Source organism: Nothobranchius furzeri, chromosome 14 (genome assembly GCF_043380555.1).
Source record: "Nothobranchius furzeri strain GRZ-AD chromosome 14, NfurGRZ-RIMD1, whole genome shotgun sequence".
NCBI lineage: Eukaryota > Metazoa > Chordata > Actinopteri > Cyprinodontiformes > Nothobranchiidae > Nothobranchius > Nothobranchius furzeri.
The window spans coordinates 57,557,950-57,571,483 of NC_091754.1; the positions used below are offsets into that span (position 1 = coordinate 57,557,950).

The 13,534-nt window shown below is 43.6% G+C and overlaps 1 protein-coding gene across 1 annotated transcript; it reads right to left on the reverse strand.

Moving 5' to 3' along the window:
- Positions 1-6,091: 6,091 nt before the first annotated feature.
- On the reverse strand, positions 6,092-12,881 carry LOC107380988 (retinol dehydrogenase 7). Its single transcript, XM_015952425.3, has 5 exons — positions 12,722-12,881; positions 8,805-9,119; positions 6,971-7,229; positions 6,734-6,897; positions 6,092-6,650 (listed from the first exon to the last, which is right to left on the reverse strand). Exons 2-5 carry the CDS (start codon positions 9,115-9,117, stop codon positions 6,433-6,435), a joined length of 954 nt encoding a protein of 317 aa, XP_015807911.1. The 5' UTR covers positions 9,118-9,119; positions 12,722-12,881; the 3' UTR covers positions 6,092-6,432.
- Between the last annotated feature and the right edge of the window lie 653 nt (positions 12,882-13,534).

Consider the following 13,534-nt stretch of genomic DNA (forward strand, 5'->3'; position numbering starts at 1 on the left):
GCAGCAGCTCTGCGCATCTCAGATCGCAGCGGCGCTTGTCTGCTGTGCGGCTGCCGGCTTGTGGAGCTCTCGGAGACCTCTGTGTTCCACCCGGTTTTACCCAGCGGTCAGCCCGGCGTATCTCTGACTCAGAAGCTCTGGTGTTGTGCACAGTTAACTCCGGTTGTAACTAGGTTGCTACCTCGGTTAGCTTAGCTCCCACCTCCGTGTTAGCTTTGGGTTAGCCAGGGTTAGCTTGTAGCTAGTTCGACCGGGTGTCAGTTGATCCCAGCCTTGCAGCCCCACCCTCAGCTCCACCTCTCTTCCCTTTTGTGGAATTGTCTGGGCTTGACGGAACCTGTGACACGGTCAAATGGCGGTGGTGGCCACCTCCCATTTGGACTCAAAAACGTGATATTGGAGCCTATGGAAAGGAGATGTCCACTATATTTATGTCAATGTTTCACACACACATTTTGGAAAGACATCAGCAGTTTTGTTAAAACATTCTTGTTTGTTAACACCTAAATGTTTTCTTTATAATTGTAATTTCTTAATAAAACACCATATTATCTTTGTTTTGTAAAGAATGTGAAACTGCATAAAACCAACATCGGACTGACAAAAAATAGAACAGTTCTTATATGGGAAGCCATATCTGTTTGTATTGATGTGGAGTTCGTCTGCATATTTCCTTAGTTGTTATCTAAATACGTTGATTCAAAATATTGCTTGGTGTCTTTCAATAAAGTTCTTATATTTGATTTTGCGGTCGAGGCACGCCTCATAGTTTTTCTTTTAACCACTTGGTGTCCTGTCCTCCATTTTCTCTCTGCCTTTTCTCTGCTCTTTTCCTCTACACCCCCCTCCCCCTTGCTGTTTGTGTGTGTTTGTCCGTGTGTGAACTTATGGTGTGAAACAGTTGTTAATAGCTGGCCTATGACTTTCTGCCTCTGTCCTGTTTGCTCCGGTTGATAGACACCCAAAACCACACCCCCTTCACGTGGTCACACACACACACACACACACACGGTTTTTATGCAGTGTCTGTTTACAAACACATTTGACTATCTGTTACAACCCTTGAGAAATTAGCGGTCCAGGAGGTTAGGGTGTAACACAAAAAAATAACTAAAAATTGAAAGAAGGCATTTAATATACAAATAAAAGAAAAACAACCAGGAACTTCTTAACACTATAACAAAAAGAGGGAAGTAGTTCAACGTCAGGGTCTCCAGGCCAAAACAACAAACAAAACCACCCCTTTAGCTAAAACAAAAAACATGCAACCCTTCTCTAATGAAAAGAGACAAATACAATGCCTGGGCTACACTGGCTGTCCACAAAACAGGAGAAAACGGTGCATCAAAGAAAAAGGCAGAGAACCCCTACCAAATACTTCCCAACTAATAAAACAATGAACTTCTAGTACAACCAGTATCACTAAATACTACTGGTATCACAGTAGCTTATGCTACACAGGTTTTAACACCTTCACAATCACCAAAACAGTCTGTGCCCAGGAGTTAGGGGCTGGGGCGCTGGCTGGCTGGAGCTTTTATGCAGGTCCATTGATGAGGAGCAAATGATCCCAGCTGGGCACCCGGGTGTGGCAGCAGACCTGCAAACAAACACCAAACAGGAAGCTCTCTACTCCAAGAGAGCCCCTACAGGTCAATGGCCGTAACACCATCCCCCATAAAAGATTTTTACACAGTAAAAATACAACACTATTAAGTTCTACCATGCTAAGGGTATAAACTTGGTACTCTTGAGAGGGCATCGGCGATCACATTGTCTGCTCCTTTTCTATGCTGGATGTCCAGGTTGTATTCCTGGGCCAGTAATGCCCAGCGCATTAACCTTTGGTTACGATTGTACATCTGCTTGAGGAACACCAAAGGGTTATGGTCAGTGTACACTGTGACAGGATATGACGTTGAACCAACATAAACATCGTAATGTTGTAGAGCCAGGAGCATGGCTAAAGTCTCCTTCTCAATGGTTGAGTAGTTAAGCTGATAAGACTTAAACTTAGCTGAGAAGTAGGAAACCGGGTGGTTGAGGCCATCTGCCCCTTCTTGCAACAACACCGCTCCAGCCCCAGTAGCACTTGCGTCCACCTCCAGTTTGAAGACTTTGTCAAAGTTTGGAGCTGCCAATACAGGTGCACTACAGAGAAGAGACTTGGCAGAAACAAAAGCCTGTTGACAGTCAGCATCCCACACAAAAGGTTGCTTGGTGCTGCACATCTTTGTTAGAGGAGCCACCACTGTGGAAAAGTTTTGGCAAAAACACCTGTAATAGCCAACCAAACCCAGAAAACGGCGGAGTTCACGTCTGGTGGTTGGCATAGGGTAGTGTATGATGGCTTCCACTTTTGCGTTTACGGGGCGTACCTGGCCATGACCCACTTGTTTTCCCAGATATGTTACCACAGCTTTAGCAAACTCACATTTTGCCAGATTCAGTGTTAAGGAAGCTTGGTCAAGCCTGTGGAAAACATCCCTTAGGGTGTTCATGTGATCATTCCAAGTAGAAGAATGAATTACAATGTCGTCCAAGTAAATATTACAATGTTCCACATCACCCAATACCGAAGTCATGAGTCGCTGAAAGGTGGCTGGAGCATTGCACATCCCGAATGCCATTACTTTATATTGCAAAAAATGGTTGGGGGTTACGAAAGCAGAAATGTCTGATGCCCTAGGGGTCAAAGGTACTTGCCAATACCCTTTTAACATGTCCAGTTTTGTTATGTAGGTAGCTGCACCAATGCTATCTACACAGTCTTCCATGCGAGGTAATGGAAATGAATCTGGGGTTGTGACAGCATTCACTTTCCGATAATCTGTACAAAAGCGAACAGAACCATCTGGCTTAGGTATCAGAAGACATGGAGAACTCCACGAGCTGTGGCTTCGTACAGCCAAATCATTTTCGAGGAGATATTGTACCTCTTGCTTCATTATTTCCCTTTTAAGGGGAGGGCAACGATGCGCATGCTGTTTAATCGGTGTCACACCGCTTACATCAATGTCATGCTGTATCACAGATGTCCGAGACGGTACGTCTCCAAATATGGTAGGGTAGGCCTCAATGAGGCCTTTCACATCCTCCTTCTCATCACTGGAAAGATAAGAAAGGTAGTCATTTAGGGTGGCAAGTATCATTGAATTTGAAAGTCGACCACCATGTTGACCTTCTCTACTTATTTTTAAACCATCATCATGGTTGAGGGGTACAGACACCAGAGCGACAGAAGCTGCCTTTGTAGTTTCACCACCAGTTTGGTCTTTGCATCCTCCTTCCCTGGACAGAAAAGGCTTCAACATGTTCACATGACACAGCCGGGTTTGGCGCCTCCTGTCAGGAGTGTGGACAATATAGTCTGTGTCATTTACTTTGGTTTTCACATAATATGGGCCAGTGAACTGGGCTGATAGAGAGGGGCCCGATGTGGGCACCAGCATAAGTACTTGGTCACCAGGCTGAAAAACACGCATTTTGGTCTTTTTGTCAAACAGACGCTTCATGTTGTGTTGGGCAGTGGACAAAGATGTCTTGGCTATGGAGCAAGCACGATATAGCCTTTCATGACACTGGGTGACAAAGTCAAGCACATTTGTTTGGGGTTGGGGGCCGGCAGACAAGAAGTTTTCCTTTAGTACCTTCAATGGCCCTCTTATTTTATGCCCAAAGATCAGTTCATTTGGGCTGAAACCAAGAGACTCTTGTTTCGCCTCACGAGCTGCAAACAATAAGAAAGGTAATCCTTCATCCCACTGTTTCTCAGTTTCAAAACAGTACTTTCGAATCATCGATTTTAAAGTCTGATGCCATCTTTCCAGTGCTCCCTGTGACTGGGGATGGTAAGGGCTAGATGTGAGATGTTTGATGCCAAAAGACTTTAACGTCTGTTTGAACAGTTTAGATAGAAAATTGCTGCCTTGATCGGTTTGTATGGTTCGTGGCAGTCCAAATATTGTGAAAAACTTAAGGAGTGCTTTACTTATTGCTGGAGCGGTGATTCTCCGAAGAGGAACAGCTTCAGGGAATCGGGTTGCAGCACACATTATCGTCAAGAGGAATTGATTACCGGTTCTTGTTTTTGGTAGAGGGCCCACACAGTCCACTAAAACACGCTCAAAAGGCTCACCAACAGCAGGAATGGGACTAAGGGGAAAAGGTGGTACCACCTGGTTGGGTTTTCCCACAATTTGGCAAACCTTGCACATTTTACAGTACCTGGCAACATCTTTCTTCAAGCCCGGCCAGAAGAAATGCTGAAGGATGCGGTCGTAAGTTTTTGTTATCCCTTGATAACCAGACGAAGGGTGGTCATGTGCCAGATGCATTATTTCTTCTCGGTAGCCCTTTGGAATGACCACTTGGTGTACAACACCCCAATCATCATCACCTTCCTTTTGCAGGTCTGGTCGCGAAACCCACTTCCTTAATAGCAGCCCACCCTCAAAGAAAAACTGGTGTGACAGTCTTTTATCTTTGTTGAGTGCCCCTTCAAAACATTTAAAAAGTGTTACATCACTTTTTTGAGCTTTGCTCAAACACTCACGTGAAACTGGTAGAGAAAGATCCTCTGGGTTAATGGTTGGGCTCAGATCAACAGGTTCGAGTTCAGAAGGGTCAGCAGCTGATAGCCGGTCCTCTATCAAAGCCGATCCTAAAAGGGAATCACTCAAGTTTAGGTCCTCCAGCTTATTAACCTGGGACCTAGTAAGGACACTAGCAGAAAACACATCCGGATGGGATCGCAACAGGTCATCTTCTTCTAACAGGGACTTCGGTTTATCCACCACCACAGGCATAGGAATCACCTTGTCCCCTGCAATATCATTTCCCATTATGAAATCAACTCCAGCGACAGGAAATGACTGTCTCACAGCCACATCAAAGACACCTGAAGCCAACTTTGACTTTATAAAGACCTGATGTAATGGTACCGGTACATAGTCCATCCCAATCCCTTGTACTATTGTACTGGCTTTACAGGATGAAGTACTACTGAAGGGCAGACAATCAGACAGAATAAATGACTGGGAACCACCAGTGTCCCTCAGAATCTTTACTGGTTTCTGATCTTCCTGCTGACCTGTCAAAGAGACAAAACCATCAAAGATGAAAGGTTTAAAACATCTCTGCTCTTTTCCTCTACACCCCCCTCCCCCTTGCTGTTTGTGTGTGTTTGTCCGTGTGTGAACTTATGGTGTGAAACAGTTGTTAATAGCTGGCCTATGACTTTCTGCCTCTGTCCTGTTTGCTCCGGTTGATAGACACCCAAAACCACACCCCCTTCACGTGGTCACACACACACACACACACACACACACACACACACACACACACACACACACACACACACACACACACACACACGGTTTTTATGCAGTGTCTGTTTACAAACACATTTGACTATCGCGGAATTGTATTTTGAAATGCTTTATTTTGTTAAATTTACCGGCCTGCCTCTTATGTCTAGGTTTGACTTCCTGCCAGAATTGACACAGTTCACCCGCGGCTCGCGAACAAAAAAAAACAGCAGACGCCGAAATGATCGCTGCACGGCATGGGCTGGAGCGCCGGCACGCGGGCGGCCCATGTGGTCTATAGAATAGGATAACAAGGGCGCAGAATGAAGGCGGTCCTCGTTTCGAAGTGCTTCGGCAGCCGGTGTCCCCCCAGCGTCAGTCTGAAACCACGTGATTGGGCCGATTTCCGATCATGTTATCGGATCGGGACATCCCTAGTAAATAACGTAATATATACTAAAAGTGGATAATTTTTAAGGTTTCTCCTTGGTGTATTACATGTGATCTTTTAGGGGGGCCAGGCTCCCCTTAGCTCCACCGCAGTTCTAACCCTTAATACCACAGTTTTAATTTGTGTGCCAAATAAGTTTGTGCTATACGGTAGTCTTTGTCCTACTGCTACAAATGTTTATGATCATAAATTAATGGTGACATGTCTCATAGTTCACTAAAAGCCTGATTTGTAGTTTCATTGATCCTTACAAGTTGAACCTTGTAGGGATGTCGACTTATCCAATGACAAGAAGCCTAGCTACAACAAACAAATGAACCAATTAAACAAATTGCCTTTTTTTTTTGTGCAAAATTTATTTCAGTTGATCTTTCATGAACTTCAGTCAGAATTCAAGTACTTTAAAAACAGCACCCTCTGTTCTAGTCTCATATTTTAACCCTGGGGGAGGGTTAAAGGAAGCTTGGTCCTGCTTCAGTTATAATCAGGTCAAAAGCTGGTTCTTTAGTTTTTTATTACCTTTAACACAAAGTGATAACCAGCGCTGAATAAGCCAAAACACACGATAAAGTGGCCTTGGGAATGTGTCTAATAATTTCATGGACAACCAGAGACCAAGACAAACATCTTTGGTGTATTGTCCTCTGATAGTACATTAACTGGATGGACTACTTATTTCCTGGCAATAGGAATTGCCTCCTTGAGCAAGATGTAATCAGTGACACATGATGGCATGTATGACAGCGGCAGCCAGAAAAGCTTGGCGTCCCAGCCGGGGGAGTAGCGTTTGCGGGGACAGGTGGCGGAAATGGCGTGCTCCATGCAGTCGACCACCTTCATCAGATCAGCGTCAGCTAGCTTCGACACCTTTCCTTCGATCACTTTTATCGCTGGGGAGGTGGTGGGGAAAGCACATATTAGAAAACAAGACATGAAACTGAGTTAAAAGAGGAAAAATATGAACCACTTGTACCCTTTTGAACGTAATCACTTCCGTAGTCGTCCTTGATGTTCTGGGGCAGGCGGTCCCACAGGTCTTTGACGTTTTTGATATGGATCTGACTGTCAGTCACGTTGGTTTTGAAGAAGCCTGGCTCAATGCAAAGGACTTTGACACCAAAAGGAGCCATATTTATCCTGAAAAAGGCAGTTAGTTTTTAACAAATCTTTATGTCAACATTCTGGAAGATAAGACAAGGAAATATTTCACCTGAGGCTGTCGTTGAATGCCTCCACGCCATACTTTGAGACACAATATGGACCCCCAACGGGGCTGATCCTCCCAAAAACACTTGCAACATTCACCACTCTCCCTTTGGCCTTTTTGATTAGTGGCAGCACACTCAGGGTGACGCCGATCACCCCGTACAGGTTGACGTCCAGCATGGCTTTGTAGTCATCCAGGATGTGCCAATCGCATGGGCCGGTGGGAACCGCTACACCAGCATTGTTCACCACAGCCCAAAGACCTGGAATAGAAAACATCCAGGTATTTCTATAAAATGTCCAAACTTTGAAAAGTAAAAATATGTAAATGATCACAGGGTTTGAGGGTTCACCCTACCAATTAAAAGTGCAGTGTGGAGGGAACATTTCATTGTTTTTGGTCATTAGAAAAATATCAATGAAAGATGTGTTTTACGTGTTCTGTTCAGAGTCTGGTAATTTCTAAGGCCTAGTCCACACGTAGCCGTTTTTTTTTAAACGAATATCCGCCCCTCCAAAAACTTGCATCCACACCACATCGTTAAAAAAAAAAAACTCTGTCCACACGTACCCGGATAAATACGTTAAGGACATGCCAGACCTGTAGGCGGCAGTCCTTCCCCCGTTCTTAACCTCGTCCTTCGTCTGTGGTCTTCCGCAAGGAGCAGTAATTCCGCTTGCAAAAACAAACAAGCAAAAAGCGCTTGGACAATTGATAAAGCGAGCGCAGCTCTGAGGGCATCCATGCTGTCGGCTAGTGTAAACACAGGTCGCACACGTGATGTCAGCATTTTTTTGTCGCAGAAAGTGACGTTGCGGACCTTAAAACTCCGGTTTTGTCTGTCCACACGCAGACACCCAAAACGGAGAAAACGCAGATCTGCACTTTGGCCGGAGTTTTTAAAAAGATCTGTTTTCGTGTGAAAAAACTCTGTTTTCGTGTGGATGACAGGCCAAAACGTAGAAAAATATCTACGTTTTGGCAGATCCCCGGCAACGTGTAGACAGGGCCTAAGTGATGGACCCATTGTCTGTGAACACAGCTTGTCCTGTTGGCTCGTAGAGTTGTCTGGATACTAAAGGAAATCTGCTTCAGCGGGCTAAATAAATTACTGCCAACATTGGGACTCGAACCGGCGATAGGACATGGTAAAACAAGATTAAAGGCAGACGCTTCATCCAGTGGAATACCACAGCCAATAAATGGTCAATGGCTTGTATTTGTATAGTGTCTTCTTAGGGTTCTACAACCCCAAGCTGCTTCACAACACAATCAGTACCACACCTATTCACACACAGGGGATGATGGGCTACAATGTAGCCACAGCTGTCCTGGGGCGGACAGCGGAGGCGAGGCTGCCAATCACAGACACCACCGCAAGACAAGTTAGGCGTCTTGCCACAGCAACATCATTCTCTTGCGGGAGCCAGGATCAAACCTACATCCTTCCGATTACTGGACAATCCACTCTACCTCCTGAGATACTGCTGCCCCCAACAATTGACTTGCCAAAGACTTTGCGGTAGGTGCGTTTTGTGGAAGCGGGTGTGGGCGGAGCTTCACTGAAAAAAAAAACCCGTTTCATTTCTGGGTACACATTTTTAAGTTAAGAAGGAGATTTGTTCTGTAAGCTAATTGCACCAAAAATTCAAAAAGATAAATAATTCAGTGACCATTTATCCATTTGTGTTTAACTGTGTGACCAAGTGAAACAGTTGTGCATTAACACAGTTCTAAATATGACCCAAGAAACAGCTGATTTAGAATTACCACTTGCCATACCCTCACCCTGTAAATACTTCAACAATCCATCAGGTTAGAATTCAAATACACTCACCGCGCTCTCCTACTTGGTCTGTGATCATCGCCGTGACTTTGGCCACGCTCTCCTTTGAAGTAACATCCAGGTGGGTGGTGATCAGGTTGCCAGAGCAGGTCTTCTTCAGACTTTCCTCACCCTTCTCGGTGAAACACCCCGCGATCACCCGAAAGCCCAGCTTGTCCAGGTGCCGAGCTAAGAGGTTACCAAAGCCGCTGTCGCAGCCTGTGATGTACACAAACTTTCCACCCTTGTCGGACACCCTGGGTTGCTCCTTTACCCAGCGGTACAGGTAGAAGAGAACCACCACACCCAGTAGATACAGGTACATGTCTGTAACGTCACAATCGTGTATGAGTCACAGTACTTCAGTTACAGCAGTTTTATACAAATGTATACTATATCAACTATTTATCCAGGTTTGTCCCAATGGCATCAGAGACTCAAAAACAAAGGTTTTAATCATCACTTAGAAGGCCCCCAAGGGAAAGTCGGCTTAGTTTTACATTAACATGGATTCCTTCACCGTAGGTGGTAATGTCCATTTTCACTGAGGCGCCTAAAAACTTCATAAATGTTACCCTCCAGCTGGAAAAATGAACGTTTTATAAAAGTGAAAAAAATGTTAGCACAAGGTAAAAAAAACTAAAAACAACTCATTAAACTGCAATTTTTATCATCTGGCCCAAAAAGGGTTCGCTCTTCAAAATACAATAAAATGTTCTGGATAAATAACATGTTTCAAATGTCTCCTCATCAAACATTTTCAATTATTTCAGACTAAATCATTGAGATATTTTTTACTCACTTTCACGTTTGTATGCCTCTGTTGAGGTTTTGGATCATGTAAACACAGATACAGAACCTTTGTTGACTTAAATGCCCACAGAGACAAAACACAACCATATTCACACCACTCAGTCCCATAGCACCAAGGCCATTTTTCATGTCCATGCAATTTGAAATGAAGGAGAGCAAGGACTCTTTTAAAAGATTACGTGATGATCATCGGTCCCTGGTGGTCTGGGAAGCTTAATTTATTTAATGACGACAGATAATTGCTGTAGATCACAAAATATTTATAATGGGAATCAATTGGACCAAAAAGAACCAGAGGGTAAAGAGATATTTGAATATATTATACACAACAGAGATGATCGTGGGATCTTAAAAGTAATAATTTAAAGTAAATTCTGACCAAGTTTCATATAATTTGTCTCTAAAATGACACATAAATTGAGAAGAAAAGCTAAGCTTACATTTTCATTTATTATGAATCACCAAATATTCTTTTCTCTACAGCTGTTTTTTTAAGCTTTTTCTCAAAAATTCTTCGTGCCACTAAGTACTCAAGCACATCTTGAGGACCACTGTTAGTGCTTGTACCGTACGTTGAGAACTGCTGAGTTGTCAGATTTGCACATTGTGTTATTCCTGGTATTAGATGCATGAAACAAGAAATTACAGTTTTAGTTTAATCGCCAGAGTGCGTCATTATACTTGGAACTGGCACTTGTATGAGTTCAGACAAGATTCAGCACACCAAGAGCTTTGTTAGTCATTCACTAAACATCAACTTACAGAAGAGCTTCACCGCGAGTCACAGATGATAGTTTAGTGAACTAACTGCTGATGAAAGCTGGAAAAGCTAATTTCTGCTCTTTAAACACAGAAGTTAACCAGTAGGAGGGTAATTATGAGGAGAACGGTTGAAGCCATTGGCCGATTTTCCATCTTTTGGCTGTTTTTAACTGCTAAAGTTAACTGATAACAGATGACCTCAATGAAGCAAATAATTTATATTTATATATAAATAAATGTTGGCATATTAATATTGGGACAGGAACAACCCCTTTTAGTTCTATATTAAAGGATCATGGGGCAGGAAAATTCTGTCCTGAACTTCCTGTCCTGTCCTACAGGTGTGTCTCCATGACGTGAGTCAAAAACCAGATTTGATAAAAGTCGGGCATGGACCCGAATGTGTATTGGATACGCGACTGATGAATGGAGGCTGCTTTAACTCAATCTGAGACTGATAAAGAATGCTGACATTGCTCATTTCCTAGTGACCAAGTAAGTAACATTATTGGCTGTGTTCGGAACTCTATATGACAATGACCACCGATGACTGGGACAGGGCTAGCATGAAGTAGCATTAGCTGTGATCATCATGCTGCAGCAGCAGCATTAGCTGTGATCATCATGCTACAGCAGTAGCGTTAGCTGTGATCATCATGCTACAGCTGCAGCGTTAGCTGTGATCATCATGCTACAGCAGCAGCGTTAGCTGTGATCATCATGCTACAGCAGCAGCGTTAGCTGTGATCATCATGCTACAGCAGCAGCGTTAAGGTTGGTTTATGCTTGACGCGTCCGCGAGGTCCGCACGGCTCCGCGCGGAAAAGTTGCGTCATTTTAACAACCACGCCCCTCCACCGCGTCTCCGCACGGCCCAAGATTTCTGCAACGCGCACTTCGGAAAATTTCTAACCACGCGGACGGTCGGACGCGGAAAAACATGGCGGACCGGCACGGCAGAGGTTCGTAAATACAGACATTTGTATGATTCAGCTCTCAGAGATCACCGTGATCAACATGTTGTTAATAATTCTTGGAGAGAAATAGCTCGCACTGTCGGAAAAGACGAGGACGCTGTTAAAAATGCTGAAATACCATGTTGTAAACAGTCATTTTTACTTCTACTATGGTGTAGTGTTGGATGCATGCTGTAGAGCTCCATGCTGCCCCGTTCAGTTTGGGAGAATATTGACTCACCGCAGAGACGAGCCGCACAAACCATAAACGCTGCGAGTTGTGAAGCGCGTTCCAGCCGTGAGCCGCATCACCACGCGGAAAGTGAATGCGTCAAGCATAAACCAAGCTTTAGCTGTGATCATCATGCTACAGAAGTAGCGTTAGCTGTGATCATGCTACAGCTGCTGTGTAAAACTGAATGTTTAGATACTGAACATTCTTGACACCGAACACCAGAGTCATTAGAATTATGTCATATTTGACTTACAGCCCAACCTGTAAGCTGGGCTAATCCTTTAGCAGGTTTGTGGTTGTGTAACATAGCTGCTTCTGCAGCATCTGAGTTTGTGTGTGCTCCTGTGCTGTGCTGTAGTCACTTGCAGCGTCAGCCGCGTTTCTTCAACCTGCCCCATGCTTGTTTAACGTAGAAAGCTAAATGATCTGTTCAAATTCTAAAAACAAGCTGGTGAATTAAACCGGCTTAATCTGTAATGGGCCAATTTAAAATTCAGATTGTTTTAATAAATGATTATTATGTCAGCAAATTCAATATTTGTTGTTACCAGTAGAACTTAAAATATCTATTGGCTTAAGAATTCTTTATAAATTTAGCACCATAGTCAATTTTCAGCTTAAGCTCCAACTTTGATAGGCAAGTGTTTATTTGGAACATTCAATTAACACATTTAATGCTTTATTTTTGTGACATTGAAGCTTTCCACACTTCTAGCGGTTTTTGGCACCATTGTTATTCCATACTTGGAATCTGACCCTCTCTGGCTGATAAGCGCGTCTCCTTTGCCCCTTGAACAAACTTTTCAGAAAACGCTAAATCTTTTATTAACTTAAAATAAGCTTTAAGCAGCCCAGAAAAATCCACGTCTTCGTTTAAAATCCAGAACACGAGTTTGAAACGTGATTGCTGAAGTTTAGTTTTAACCGTGTTTTCACCCTTTCCGCAAATCCTCTCAGCACATTCCTACGTCACACAAAATCTACACGCCCGAGGCTTTCCTTGTGCGACGAAACTTCTTTCTTTCAACATCACCTAGAAAGCGGACATAGCTTTTTGTAAATGTTCAAAACGATTTAAAAACCGCGCAGGAGGTAAAACTACTGCACGACTTCTTGTGAAGTTTTACCCCCGTTAACAAGAGCAGAGTTCAGCGGCGTCTCACCTGCAGATGAATCCGAGGACTGTCTCAGCTGGAGTGGACGCCAGGGAGACAAAAGCAGAGTGTTTCAACGTTTCAACTTGCCGACTAGATCACTGCAGTCGCCACCCTCTGGTAGAAGAAGGAAGTGCATCAACTTACTTCCTGTAAACAACAACAAACACGGTTTAGCCCATCGACATACATACAGTAGCTGCGTTGGTTAGCCCAACGCAGCTACTTTAGAGGCATGTTTTCTTTCCCTCTACAAACTCGTGTGTGTGTGTGTGTGTGTGTGTGTGTGTGTGTGTGTGTGTGTGTGTGTGTGTGTGTTTATAGGTTAAAGTGGACCTGCACTGTGTGGACATTTTTGTATTGTGGGGACATTTTGCTGGTCCACACAATGCTAATCCCCTAAAAACTGGTTTTGAAGGTATGGCGTAAATTAACTTTTAGTTTAGGTTAGGAAAAAAACCCCAATGGTTAGGGTTAGGGTATGGGTTAGGCCACAAACCTACACCTTCTTGCTGCAAGGCAACAGCTCTAACCACTGTGCAGCCCTAAAAGAGCTAATATAAATGATTTGATTTGACAAAAGTAAGAAAAGAAATTATGAATAAAATCATATGGATAGTAAAACAATAATATTAAATAATGAAACAATGGTAAAATATAATAAAATAAAACATGCAAAGCAAGCAATAAAATATAATCATATAAAACAAGAAATGAATGGTGCCTATCTCCAGCGGTCAATGGGCAATCAGGTGGGGTACACCCTGGACAGAGAGCCAGTCCATGGAAGGGCAACACAGAGACACACAGGACAAACAATCA